The sequence below is a fragment of the Sesamum indicum genome, linkage group LG13 (assembly GCF_026168435.1).
Source record: "Sesamum indicum cultivar Baizhima isolate 11 linkage group LG13, ASM2616843v1, whole genome shotgun sequence".
NCBI classification, from domain to species: Eukaryota; Viridiplantae; Streptophyta; class Magnoliopsida; order Lamiales; family Pedaliaceae; genus Sesamum; species Sesamum indicum.
The window spans coordinates 13,236,399-13,250,443 of record NC_142669.1 but is presented as its reverse complement, the minus strand read 5'-3'; the positions used below and the strand labels follow the sequence as shown (position 1 = coordinate 13,250,443).

Sequence of the window (14,045 nt, the reverse complement as noted above, 5' to 3'; positions counted from 1 at the left end):
AATATCATACATTTTATTTTGGATAATAATAAATTATTGGTATTTGTATTTATACATTTAATCTTTATATAAAAATAAATTTAATCAACAATTTAGTAAATTATAATATTTTTTGTAATTAAAATTATTATTTAATATGACATATATAAACTTTATGTTATATTTTAATATATATTTGTATTACATTATATTTTTTTTTTTTGAATTGACAAGTAATACACTTATTATTTTTTATCTATTTCTTAGTTTTATATTTATATCAGGATACATACTATACATTATGTAATCTATTTTATTATTTATAAATTTATGTCAAAATTTAGTGATTCCTATTAATTAATCTAAAAATAATGATAATGATAATAATAGTGAGATCAAAAAATTTAATCAATAATTACGATATCTTAAAATTTGGGCACCTAATTCACACCAAATTTAAATATATATATCTATATATATAAGATCGTGTCCATTAAATCATATCGGACAGTTTAATTTAAAATCACATGGCCTGATTCTATGTACACCGACTTGAATGATTATTCTTATGTCCCGAGTACGATATCTTGACATCCGTATATCCAATAAGTCTAAAACTTTTATCAAGTGTATTTTTCTATAAGTTTGATCATATATGACGATCTTATCTGAATTTTGATGGTCCAATTAACTCAGTAGTTCAACAATGTAATACTAACATTTATAAATATATAAATTTACTGCAAATTGTGAACATATATTAATCTCAACTATATAATATTTTTATGTATTTCAATTGCATTTTTTCAGATAATTGATATTTTTCTATAACTTTAAACTGTTCAGTATGACTTTTTTTGTACATTTTACTAATTATATTACTACTAAACTAATCAGTAGTTTATATTTATCAATTAATTAGAATTTCATACTATATTTTGATATATTTATAATATAGTATACATTATACAATCTATTTTATTACTTATAAATTTATATAAAAAATTGGTGATTCCCATTATTTAATATAATAATAATAATAACAAATAAAAAATCAGCTTGAGCTCGAGCTCGAGCTCGACTTGTTGCCACCCCTACTCTACACCAAAATAGGGTTGGGGTTGTTGCAAGATTATTTTTTTCTTCCGGGTAACAAAAACATTCAAATTAATTATTTAAGATTCTTTTTTTTAATTCTTAAATATACATTTATGGTATTTGCTATTATTTTTGTAGTATGTCTTCTAGTTTTCGAACATCCGCCTTAAAAAGATGAAAAAATTGATTTACAATATAGAAGTCCAAAGTGTTACTGAAAGCAATTAGAGTTGTAGGTCCAAGTAAAGAAAGTGAGAGAAAATTGTTTTGAAATAGTAAAACAAATTAATCTAACTTTTTTTGTTGGTTGGACCCTATTAATATTTTCGGAAAAAAAAAATTCACAGTCTACATCAATGCAATTCGCTAATTCGAAGAAGAGATTCAATACTGACAGGTGAAAATGGAGGACAATTTTGCAGAAGTATTTCTTATATGCATGGATTTGACATATAATATCAAGAGACTTGAAGCAAATGAAAGAATGATGAAGGTGCTTTTTAGTTCTTGTTGTTTTGGTTGTTACAATATTATTGAAGTGGTTATCTGTTGTATGTACTAATGTGTAGCAATTTAATGGATGCAATTTGTGTTCTATTTTGTAGTTGATGCCGTGTAATAATATATTTCAAAAAATAGAGAAGTAGAAAAACAACAAAAAGGAATCATTTAATTCATCCAAAATGTCAAATATGACAACCCAAGTTTGTTGACAATTTTCTCACACAAAAGACATAAATACTCCATCATACTACTAAATAAAGACATAAATACTCTATCATATTCAAACATGACAACTCCAATTTATTGACAACCCAGTTAATTCAGCTTACAAAACCTTTTGCCAAAAGAAAGGGATACAACCCTAAATATCAATCCCTCTTCCCTGATGCATCTTGTGTTTTGATGAATTTGACACTGTGCCCAGTTTATATGAAGCAGAAATGCTCTTCAACTGGGAACTCAAAGTTGGCCAGATGGATGAGCAACATTGTCTTTGGAAACTATTGTTTATGCTTGAATCTTCAGCCATTTTCTGCAGTTTTGTTGTTTTAAAAACTGGGACTGGTTGTTTTCTCCTTCTTGGAGCCTGAAGCACTGGCCTCTCTGAAGGCTGTAAAGATTAATGCATCTGTAGAGGGGCCTGCAAGTAGGAGTTTTGCATGAGGGAAAATTTACATACTGTGAAAAAAATCGTTGAATAAGAAATATTTTTCAATACTTGTGATTGTTATTGGACGGTGGTTGTGTGGCTGCAGGCCTTTGTGTAGGTTGTAGGGGCATCTGAATCCATAAAGTTTTGATTAATTAGCATGCCCACAAACCAATTACACATTCACTTACCTGAAATGGTGAAGTGAACTGTGCAGACCTTGGTGGCACAAAACCTGGCCTTGATGTTGTGAGTTGAGTAAAGGAAGGCCTTCTTAACTTGTGAAAAATTCAAGACATCTGCATTAACAAGAGTGAGTAGTATGACTATAGTTTTTAATACATGATAAATGTAATTCAACTACCTCATTTGTTCTTGATTGGGAACCTTGACTTGATGTCATGAATTGAGAGGCTTGTGGGATCTGCAATAAAATAAGATAAGTCAGTAGTCTAATTACATTTTTTAATACATAATAAATGTAATTAAGCTACCTCATTTCTTCTTGATTGGGAACCTTGACTTGATGTCATGAATTGAAAGGCTTGTGGCATCTGCAATAAAATAAGATAAGTTAGTAGTTTGGTTATAGCTTTTAATACATGATAAATGTAATTAATGTACCTCATTTGTCATTGATTGAGAACCTTCAGTTGATGTCATGAACTGAGAGGCTTTTTGAGAGACTTGTGGTATCTATAGGAAATAATTTCAATATATATATTGTGCAAATTGGAAGTATTTTTTAAATGAATACATACATCAGAAAGGGGAAATATATGCTCATTTTGTAACAGTCCAGTCTGACTATTGAAGCAGGGATCTGCACAAGAGAATTACTAGTTAAATTCAAGTTCAATTTATGTAAATTCAGATTTAAAACTCTGAAAGAATACCTCTTTCAGGTTAATTGTAGCACTTGGTGGGATTTCTGCTGCTGTGATGTCCAGCTCCATTTGTTGGGACATTTGGATGCTGAAAAAAGATATAAAATAGTATTTAGTGCATAAATATCAATAGTTATTAACTTAAATAAAACATGCCAATACCTGTGTTTCTCTTGAATTTGGATGAGGGGTGTTTCTGCAGCTTCTTTTGTTGTGCCCTATTTTTTTAGACAAATGCCACATGTGTGTGTCAAACTCTTCCTTGACACTCTTTCAGTTTCCCTGATATCATTCAGATCCCTCCTTCTGACCTCTTTTGGACTTCCAACTAGCTATGTGTAACATATTTTTTTATCTTTTCTTTAAAATGAAAGCGACCAACTATTATTAATTGAAAATTGATTAAAATAATGCCTATTGAATATCAATATCTAATAAAGACAATTACAACAATCATAATCTGATCAACATTGATAAATTAAATATAAACGACACTTATTATTACAGTAGACAACTACATATTATGTAGTAGAATAACATCTCACATATACGATGAAGTTCGAACTCATAAACTCTAAAAATCATGGGACTTTATCTTCGCCAATTGAGTAAGGCTTCATTGGCCACACGCTTTCTATCTAAAGAAGTCAAATTTTTCGTACCGTTATTTGTCAACCACATGATCTTATTTGATTAAAATCAACTAATGCATTGAGGTGGATGAGGGACATTCGTGCTCCTGATAGAAAAATCATAAATGCTTCTCGTGTATAAGGAAGCAAAAATGCGCTGATACCCAAAATCGAAACTAAAAATGCAAAAATACAGTTTCTGCCAATCAAGTTTTGGAATTACACTTATACTCCTTTTCAAAAATTCACTATTTACACCTAATCCCATTTTGTTAGGATTTAGACACTACAAGAAAACAGGGTATCAGAGACCAAAATTTAGAGATGGAACAAAATCCGTCTTTATCAGATACGGATTTAGAGACGGAATCCTTTTTATGATAAATTATTAATAATTTCTATTTTAGAGACGGATTTATAATTTCGCTAAATTCCATCTCTATTTCCGTCTCTGATACTGTTAAATGATTGCTTAAAAATCGAGATGGCTGAGATTTGGTTATTCCCGTCTCTGTTTCCGTAGCTAATTTTTTATTTAATTTAGCCACGGAAATTTCCGTCTCTGATGGTGTAAATAGAAATTTTTTTATTTATTAAAATATTAAAACACAAAAATAAGAATTTTTTTTATTTATGTAATAAAATTAAGTTGTAATTATATAACATGATAAAATATATATTTGTATAATTATAATGTATTTTTAATTTTAATTAATTACAATAAAACTAAAAGTAAACTTTTTATTATTATTATTTTTTATATATATTTTTATTCTTGAATTTTTTATATATTTTATTTTATATATATGTTTGTTGACTTGGGAGTAGATATTGATATTATTTGGTAGTATTTGAATGATGACATCAATTATATTAGTATTGTTGTATTATGAGTTTCTTTTTTGTTCATATTTGTTGTTCTTGTTTGAGAAATTTAGATTTTGGTATTGATGGAATGTATATTTGATGGTATAATGACCAGGATATTAATTTGGGTATAGAAATTAAAAATCTGCCCAAAAAAAACCAAAAAAAATTAGAGACGGAAAATTTTGAGGCTGAATCAGAGACGGATTAGACGAAAATTTTGAAAATTTAGAGGCCGAATCAGAGAGGGATTAGAGACGGAAATTTGTAAGGTTTTAGAGACGGAATATTTTCTTCATTTCAGAGACGGAAATTATTTTACCTTTATCGACGGAAACAGAGACGGATTACAGTAAAATTTTCTTCTTTTTTGTTGACAGAATTAGCGATGGAATTTTCGGTCTCAGATTTAGCGACGGAGTATTTCCGTCGCTAAATTATTAGCGACGCGACCTTCAGCGGTGGACTTCAGCGACGGATTTTTCCGTCTCTAATGTGTTTTAGAGACGGAAATCCTACTTTCAGAGACGGAAATTTCCGTCTCTGATACCCTGTTTTCTTGTAGTGAGACGAAAAATATTGGCGTTAAAAAAAATTGCATAAATTTTCAATTTTACTCCTTATTTAACGTTTTTATGTAATAATTTTATATTTATGAAGAAAAAACTGTAATGGTATTGACCTCATTCTATATATATATATATATATATATATATTACATTTATTCCTTTATAAATACAAAAATACATGAAATTACTAAATGAGGGGCACATATAAATTTATATATATACATGTTGTTGTTTACGTCAGCGTTTTCTATCCAAACCCTAATGAAAGGAGGTTATATGTAAATCGCGAATTTTCGGAAGGGAGAAAGTGTGATTTTAGAACTTCTTTGGAGGAAAGTGTAATTTAGCATTTTCAGAGGGGTATAAGTGTAATATACCTTATATATATACAAAAATCAAAATTTCATAAATAAATCAATTATTTAAAAATAAAAATATATAATAGAAGCAAATTTTACAAATAGTTATATACAAGTAAATATATATGTATATATATATTAAGAAAAAATAAATAGTTATGTATATGGAAATAGTGATACACTTTTGTGTAATCTAAGATCAATTCATGTAGAACAATTTAAATCTGAATTGTTGATTTAATTCAATAGGTTAATTTAGTCCTTTGATTTATACAACCTAAAATATAGGCCGTCAAATTGCATAAACCATAAACTAATATCTTTGGTTTACGAATAAGAATATGTTTAATAATTGAAAATTTTGAAAACAAATGAAAAATTTTGTTCTTCTGATACTAATGGTAAGACTTGTTCTTCAATTTTTATAGTACATGTAAATTTAAAATCAATGAACGATTTTTTGTAGATTTCTTTAGTACTGATTTTAGGAGGTTTTCAAGATCTTTATCTTTCCAAAGTGTTTTTCATGCTACCCCTGATGAGAAGGGTCCAGAATTCATACTTATGATAAATTTATTTATTATTTTTAGACATTCATATTTTGCTTTGTCGGATCAAACAACAATTTATTGCGGCACAATCAATCAAGTAAGCTGACCTATTACGTATTGAAGTCCAATTCACAAACTATCAATTTCTTTATATGAATATATCCGAGAGTTGCATGGCTCTGAGCCCAGGGAATGTAAGAAAGGAGTTTATCATTCACAAACTACGAAGACATCCCGATACCCCTATGAGCAAATCTGCATCGAGATAATCATTCAAGATAAGATCTAAGAAAACCTACGAAGAGGAAAAGCATAGGGGGATGTAAGAAAGGAGTTTAGCGAGATGCTAAGAAAGCAGGCCGGTAATGTAAGAACAGATTGTAGAAGGAAATACGGTAATCGAAAAGAAGAAGAAGAAACAGAGAGGGGAGTGGCAGTGTTATCAGAAACCATTCTTCCTTGAGCGTAAAAAATAATTACCACATCGAAACTATATCACAAAATAACCAATACTAACAAACACTATAATAAATCTAATTTTTCGCTATAGTTAATTATTATGATAAAAGAAAAAAATTATGACGAAAAAAATTAGTCGTAGCTCTGCAACAACCATCAATTCTCGTTTTTGTAAGTGAGACTAAAATATTAGGTATAGCTAAAACCATGGCAAATATTTGGCCATGGCTAAAAGCTATGACAAATATTGATTAATTATGTTAAAATTTTATATTTTCTCATAGATTTGTTCGACATTGGTTAATATATAATATTGATTTACCCCGATTTTTAATTTGTACTTGTTCATAGTGTAGGAATCCTTTTTTTTTTTTTTTTTTTTTTTTGTATTGAGATATACACAACAAAAAGATGGAGTATTCCCTATACTATAGATTACTACGGCTTAAAAATCATGACAAATTTGTACTATATACCATGCTCAAATAAAATCGATACGAAAACTTAAGTTTTAACCACGGTTAATCAAAATTCACTATGATTTTACCTATTCTAAAATATTTGTCATAGTTTTAGTTATAACTTCTATCGTTGTTTGCAGAGACAACGATTGCCCAACGTGGTTAGTTAGTATTCACTATGATTTTTTACTTTTAATCATGCTAATTAACTATAATAAAAAGTCATATTTCTTCTAGTGACATAAACATTGAGTTATCATGTTGTAAAGCTTACATCCAATAGAAACTAGCTTAAATATATTTTTGGTCCTATAATTTTGGCGCTTTGGCATTTTTATCCTTGATCTCTATAGGATTACAAAATAGTCTATAGCTTTTTGACATTTGCAATTTTGGTCCTTTCGGTACCGAATTTTGCAAAAGTTGCAAAAATAAATCATGCGGTATATGGCCTTTTGACATTTTTGGTCCTTTATCTTTCCTGGGATTGCAAAAGGGTCCTATAACTTTTTGACATTTTTCAATATTGGTCCTTTCGGTGCCGGATCTTTCAAAAGTTGCCGGAATGAATCATCTAGTCCTTGCGATTCTTCTAGGAATTGCAAAAGAGTCCTGTAACTTTTTGACATTTAAACAATTTTGGTCCTTTAGGTGCAGAATTTTGCAAAAGTTGCCAGAATAAATCACGTAATTTTCTTTAAAATATCCGTCCATGTTGGCAAAAGTGAACCAATCACAACAAAAATCCCAATTTAAATTAACCACGTGAGGTGCATATGATTTATTCCGACTATTTTTACAAAATTCGGAACATAAGAACCAAAATCGTGAAAAACGTCAAAAATCACATAACTCTTTCACAATCTTAAAAAGATAAAAAAAAATAAAAATACTAAAATATCAAAATTACGGGATAAAAAATATATATATTTATGGCATTAAAAATATGTCATCAAAATATAGAATAATAAAGAAGCAAAGGAATAAAGTGATGATGGATGTTAAGTTGTTGTAGTGGATACTAACATGCCCAATCAAGTCATACCTTTCTTACTCCAACTTGCAACCTTAATTTCTTCGCAACCAAGATTTGAACATGTGCTCTGCCTTCTAACATATGTATATATATGCCCATCACAGTGCTATTTCTGTCTGTTTAAGAGAAGCTTCAAGAACTAATTTGTTAACTATGGATACTTCATCGGATTCTTACAGCGGTTCTTTGCCACCAACGAGGCTGTTTGGCAGACAAAGGCCAATACATGCAGTTCTGGGAGGAGGAAAAGGTAATAACACTTGCACTATTTTTTTTTTTTTTTTTGAGTGAATTGATGTATAAGTTACTTTTACGTCAGTTATATTATTGAGAGTAAATTACAACTATCTCTCCTAAAATTTGGTATAATTATAAATATTTTTACATTATTTTGAGAAATTATAAATACCCTCCCTTAATTTTAACGTCCGTCTACCAACGAGCCCATTCTGTTAGCTTCTTTTAGGCTTTCATCCAGTTTTTGTATTGAACGGACCAAAATGGGATTTTGCATTCTAAATTGAAAATTTTATATGTTTTTTAGAATTTTTTTTAAAATACTTTACCTACCCTATTTTTTAAATATTTTTTTATTTTAAAAAAAATCAGCAAGTGCAGAATATTAATATCCACTTTACCGTTTAGGGGCTACACGATGATTTTCTATTTGAGATGGGTATTTATAATTTTTTAAAATAATGAGGGATAGTCGTAATTATGCTAAACATCACGGAGGTAGTGGTAATTTACCCTATTATTTGATGTAAGGAGTGTTTGCATGAGCTTGTTCAAAGCATTTTTTAGCTTTTTATTGAAAAGAAAAGGTTGAAAATAATATTTTTTTATTTATTTATAACTTATATTTTTTAATTATTTAAATTAAATTAATTTAAAGTAAACGTTATAAATAATATTTTTTTGCAATTTATTGATAAAATTGTAATATTAAATCTAGTTTTCCTATCTAACTTTGGTTTTTCACTTTTAGTCAATTTTGTTTTTAAATGCTCTGACTTTTATTGCAACAATAATTTATTACAATAGTTTTTAAATGCTCTGACTTTTGTTTAAAAAACTATATCTAATATTCCTGAGGTTAGCTTTAGACTAATAAATAAATTCTTTCGTTAGTCAAAATTAATTAAATTTATTGATATTAACAAAAATAAAATTGAATAAAAATAAATATTTACCCTTGATGAACTTATTACTAACTTATTGCAAGTCAAATAAATACTTTTTTACTAAACTATCCTTATAACAGGGAAGGCATGCCTGTTCACATGCGTTAATGTGAGATGTATAAAGGTAGTTTGATCATAAAAATAATTATTTGACATGCAATAAATCAGTAATAAGTCAATTGGAGGGTAAACATGGATCTTTATTCGATTTTTTTGTTATTATCATCAAATTCAATGAATTTTAACTAATGAAATGATATATTTATTATATATAAAAAGAAACTTTAAAAATTTACGTGTAACCGTATCAAACCTCAATAAGGACAATGTGATTGTCCCAAAATAATAAAATCAATAATTATGACATTCTATTTTAGGTGTGATTAGTCTGTTTTAACACAAGAGCACAACCCCAGCACATATATAGTTTCAGAGTTATTATAAGTCCTATTTTCCCCTATTTGTTTCTTGAATAAGATATTATTTTTTAAGGATAATTATATTTATACTCCTAATCTATGGTCTATTTATACAATTACTCTCTATCTTTGCATAATTACATAAACTATCCCTAACAGCAAAAATAAGGGTAGTTTGTCTAATGATGCTAAAATTTTTAGGGGGTGAGTGTAATTTCTCAATAAAGTAAGGAGTGATTAATTGTGTAAGTAATATTAACATTTTGATGGGTGTATGTATAATTATACAAAAAAATAAGGATAATTTAATAAATAGACCATAAATCAAGAGGTGCAAATATAATTACTCCTACTTTCTAATATAAAAACAAAATTTCCAACAATTTTCTCATCACTTCAGATAATTAGTAAAAATACCCACTACTTTTCAATCAATACTTTTTTTTTTCTTGATGTAAATTAATGCACATAAATCTTTACTCAATTTTTAATTCTAGTTTCAAATTTTCTTTGACTCACTGCAAAAAAAATTAATCATTCATATCGGCTTAAAGCTGGTAACTTATTAGAAGAAAATCTTGGTAACTTATTATAAGAAAATCATCTTTACAATTTTTGTTCTCTTTATAAAATTTGATTAATTATAGATAAATTTAATTCTATTTTATTTAAAGCCGATTTGCTTCATCAATTTATTGAATAAGTGATATAAATTATGTAAATTTCTTTTAATATAACCATATTATATATATAAATATGCATACATCGAGTCTACATAAATTGCTAGCTAATATAGATAAATTATATACATAAATATTATTAAATGAGCGATTCTTATATATGGTAACTATACCATAGCTTCGGTAAAATATGAATTATCTTAAATACCCTTAACTATACTTATTTTTCCGAAAATAATCATTATTAATTTAATTAATTAATTTTTATGAATAATTTTTTATTCATGTACATTTAAAGTTAATTCATTATTGATTTTGATAATTAATTACTCATTTTGTTCTTCCTTTTCTTTTCATTCAACTAAATAAATCCCACAAAAATTTAAATAATGCAAACTCGTCTAGTATCTTTGATCGCTTGTGTATAAATAAGTGTGCATATAACGTACGAATCTTCTACCGTACTTTTATGTCGCTCATTGATGTAACGTCAATAAATAATTGACAAGCGTGATATGAACGTATAATAGAAGATCTTTTTTAACGAAAAGACTTTAAAAGTTTAGTCATGTAACTTATAGTGTGAGTAGCATTTTTGGTCCTGTACGGATTGATTTTCACAATTTAGTCCTGTAACTCTATAATTTTGGCAATTTTAGTCGTTTTCCAGCGAATTTGACTGAAAATTACATGTGACTTGCACATGAACAAATTAAATTGCAATTTAAGTCCTGTATCTTATGGGGCGTTGGCATTTTTAGTCCTGAAACTTTAAGAAATTGTCAATTTTGATCCTATACAAATCGCAATTTAATTGGGGTCATGTACAAGTCACATGCAATTTTCCACCTGAATTGCACGAAACGAATGAAAATTGCCAAATTTTTTAAAATTCAAAACTAAATCATAAAAATCTATTCATGCAGGACTACAAATACCATTTTTCATAAATTACAGGATTAAAATTATAATTTTTTTGATTTTAAGGTGTATATGTGTGTTTAAACATCCTTCCCCGGTGTGTTTTTTGACTTAAAACTTTTTTCTTATGATGATGAGTTGAGTGAACAGTGGGTGAGGTGCTGTTGTGGAGGGACGCAAGAGTTTCGGGTGGAATATTAATAGGGACGGCAGCAATTTGGTTCCTTTTGGAAGTGGCGGAGTACAGTTTGGTGACTCTGCTCTGTCATCTCTTCATCACCGCAATGCTCATCCTCTTCATTTGGTCCTCTGCAGCTCAATTTTTCAAATGGTACGTTCAATAGCTTCAGCTATTCAAATCTGTGAATATATATATATATATATATACATATATATATTAATAAGGGGTGAATAATAATTTATCCTCCTGTGACATTGAAAATGAGCACATTACCCCCTATGAAAAAAAATATAGCAATTTACCCCCTATATTTTTTAAAATGAAGCAATTTACCTCTTTATATAGGGAGGTAAATTGCTTCATTTTAAGAATCATAGGGGGTAAATTATTGTATTTTAAAAATATAGGGAGGTAAATCGCTATTTATTTACCCATATGAGTGCATATGGACTAAAATTGCTTTTCAAAAGTTGCATAGGGGTAAAATTGTCCGAAAATCAGCCAGAGGACTAAAAGTAAGCAATTTCGTAAGTTGCTGGACCTAAACAAAAATAGACATAGTTATCAGACTAAAATTAAAATTAGGCATACTTAGCGGACTAAAATAATATTTATCCCTTTTGAGGGGTAATGTAAACCACCTAACATATAGTTTGTAATCAATATGAAATGCTTGTCGATATCATATTAAAAGTAAAACGTAACGTGAATAATTATTTCTTTATTTCAGGAATACTCCCAATATTCCCAAAATAATATTAGAGGATTCGACTTCGAGAGATGTTGCTTCAATTTTCCACAGAAACTTCAACCACTTATTGTCAAAGTTCTTGTACGTGGCAAGTGGTTATGATCCAAGACTCTTCTTACTGGTAACACAATGTCCAGTTGATTAATAATTTTATAGGGGCCAGGAAATTGTATGTTTTTTTCTTATAATTTAGGCCTTATATACTTTTAATTTTCTTATTTACATAATTCTCGAAAATAGTCGGAAAATTTTAAAAGATTCTTCGTCTCAACCCTCTTGCCAATTTTTATTAAAAAAATAATGAAAAAATTATATGAAACTCACGCAGTCGTTATTTTTTTAAAATGGAGGAAAATAGCCACGTGATTTATATATGTTTTTTTCCCTTTAATTTCCTAGCATCAATTGACAGGAGGATGGAAAATGAGATTTGTTTTGAGTTAGCGACTGTTTTAGAGAATTTCGTAAATAATTAGATTGAAACTGTATCGGGTCTAAGTTATAAGACGAAAACTAAAATATTTTTTGAACTAATTTTTTTTTTTTTTTTTTGCTTTTCCAGACAATTATTGGTCTTTGGATCACTTCAATTATTGGAAGCTACATCAATAGCTTGAATCTTCTGTTTTTTGGTAAGTAAAATTGATACTTGTTTCTAGGGTTAGATGTAATTTATTTTCAATAATATGTGAAATAAGTAAAAAATCTCTCTAAAAAAATATTTAGTAAATTATCCTTTTATATTTTAGAAAATAAAGTAAATTATCTCCCATCAATAGTTTAAATACAGAATAATTTGCTTCATTTTTTAAACCACAAAGAGTCATCGTGATGCATAATCACATGTTACCTCCAATAATTTGCTTCATTTCGTTACTATTTATTACTATGATCAATAATAAAAAAAATTATAGATAATATTTATTCATTATAGTTGCATGGTGGATATTAACCATTGTTATTGTAAGTGATAACCATATAAAATATTGATTAATCGTGACAAATATTTGTGTTTTCGTTTTAGTTTTTGAAATAATAATCATAGTGAGGTATTTTTTGTTTATTTTTTAATTAAATATGAGAAAAAAAGGATAATACTGAATTTTTCATTATATTCTTACAGACAGATACACTGAGTTAAGATGTTTGTTTGTTTTAATTTAGGTCTTGTCTGCTTGGAAACTCTTCCATTCCTATACGAGAAATACGAGGACGAAGTTGACAGTCTTGCTTATACAGTAAACAGGCAGATGAAGAAAATGTATAAGAAGTTTGAGACTGAAGTTGTAGCCAAAATTCCAAAGGGACCAGTGAAAGACAAAAACCATTGAACACTTTGATCATGTGAAATTCCATATTACTTTGGGGCTTGATTCAATTTATCCCTGTGATATTATAAATGAGCAAATTATCCCTCTATAATAAAAAAATAGCAATTTGTCCTCCTATACTTTTTAAAATAAAGCAATTTACCTCCCTATCTAAAAAGGTAAATTGCTTCATTTTGAAAACACAATAGGGTAAATTGGTAATTTTTTGTTTCACAGGGGGATAATTTGCTCATTTGCAGTATCATAAAGGGATAATTTGCTCATTTGCAGTATCATAAGGGGGTTGCTTGCATTTTTTTCCTATTTCTTTGTACAGAAAGTGTTGGGTGTCATGATGATTGTGTGTTCAAGGAATTGAGTAAATTATGTTTCATTATATAAGTATCGTTTATTTTTTGTAAAATTATAAGTACATGCATCCCCGTTGAACGGGTGTTAGTTTGTAATGTACCTCAAAGGATGTTTTTGAGAGCTAATTGCTCGAAATTTGCAACATGCAGTTGGATGAACATAATCACTCAGTATAT

At 28.4% G+C, this 14,045-nt stretch overlaps 1 protein-coding gene across 1 annotated transcript; it reads left to right on the top strand.

The window, feature by feature from the left end:
• The first annotated feature begins 8,142 nt into the window (after positions 1-8,142).
• On the top strand, positions 8,143-14,032 carry LOC105176012 (reticulon-like protein B9). Its single transcript, XM_011098681.3, has 5 exons — positions 8,143-8,301; positions 11,406-11,586; positions 12,167-12,308; positions 12,750-12,819; positions 13,352-14,032. Exons 1-5 carry the CDS (start codon positions 8,205-8,207, stop codon positions 13,516-13,518), a joined length of 657 nt encoding a protein of 218 aa, XP_011096983.1. The 5' UTR covers positions 8,143-8,204; the 3' UTR covers positions 13,519-14,032.
• The last annotated feature ends 13 nt before the right edge of the window (positions 14,033-14,045 follow it).

What these genes read in the sequence shown, in the direction of transcription:
- LOC105176012 (XM_011098681.3), top strand. Translation starts at nt 8,205, where the DNA reads ATGGATACTTCATCGGATTCTTACAGCGGTTCTTTGCCACCAACGAGG. An exon ending in AGTTCTGGGAGGAGGAAAAG is followed by an intron (nt 8,302 to 11,405) that starts GTAATAACACTT and finishes TTGAGTGAACAG; the next exon opens with TGGGTGAGGTGCTGTTGTGG. An exon ending in GCAGCTCAATTTTTCAAATG is followed by an intron (nt 11,587 to 12,166) that starts GTACGTTCAATA and finishes TCTTTATTTCAG; the next exon opens with GAATACTCCCAATATTCCCA.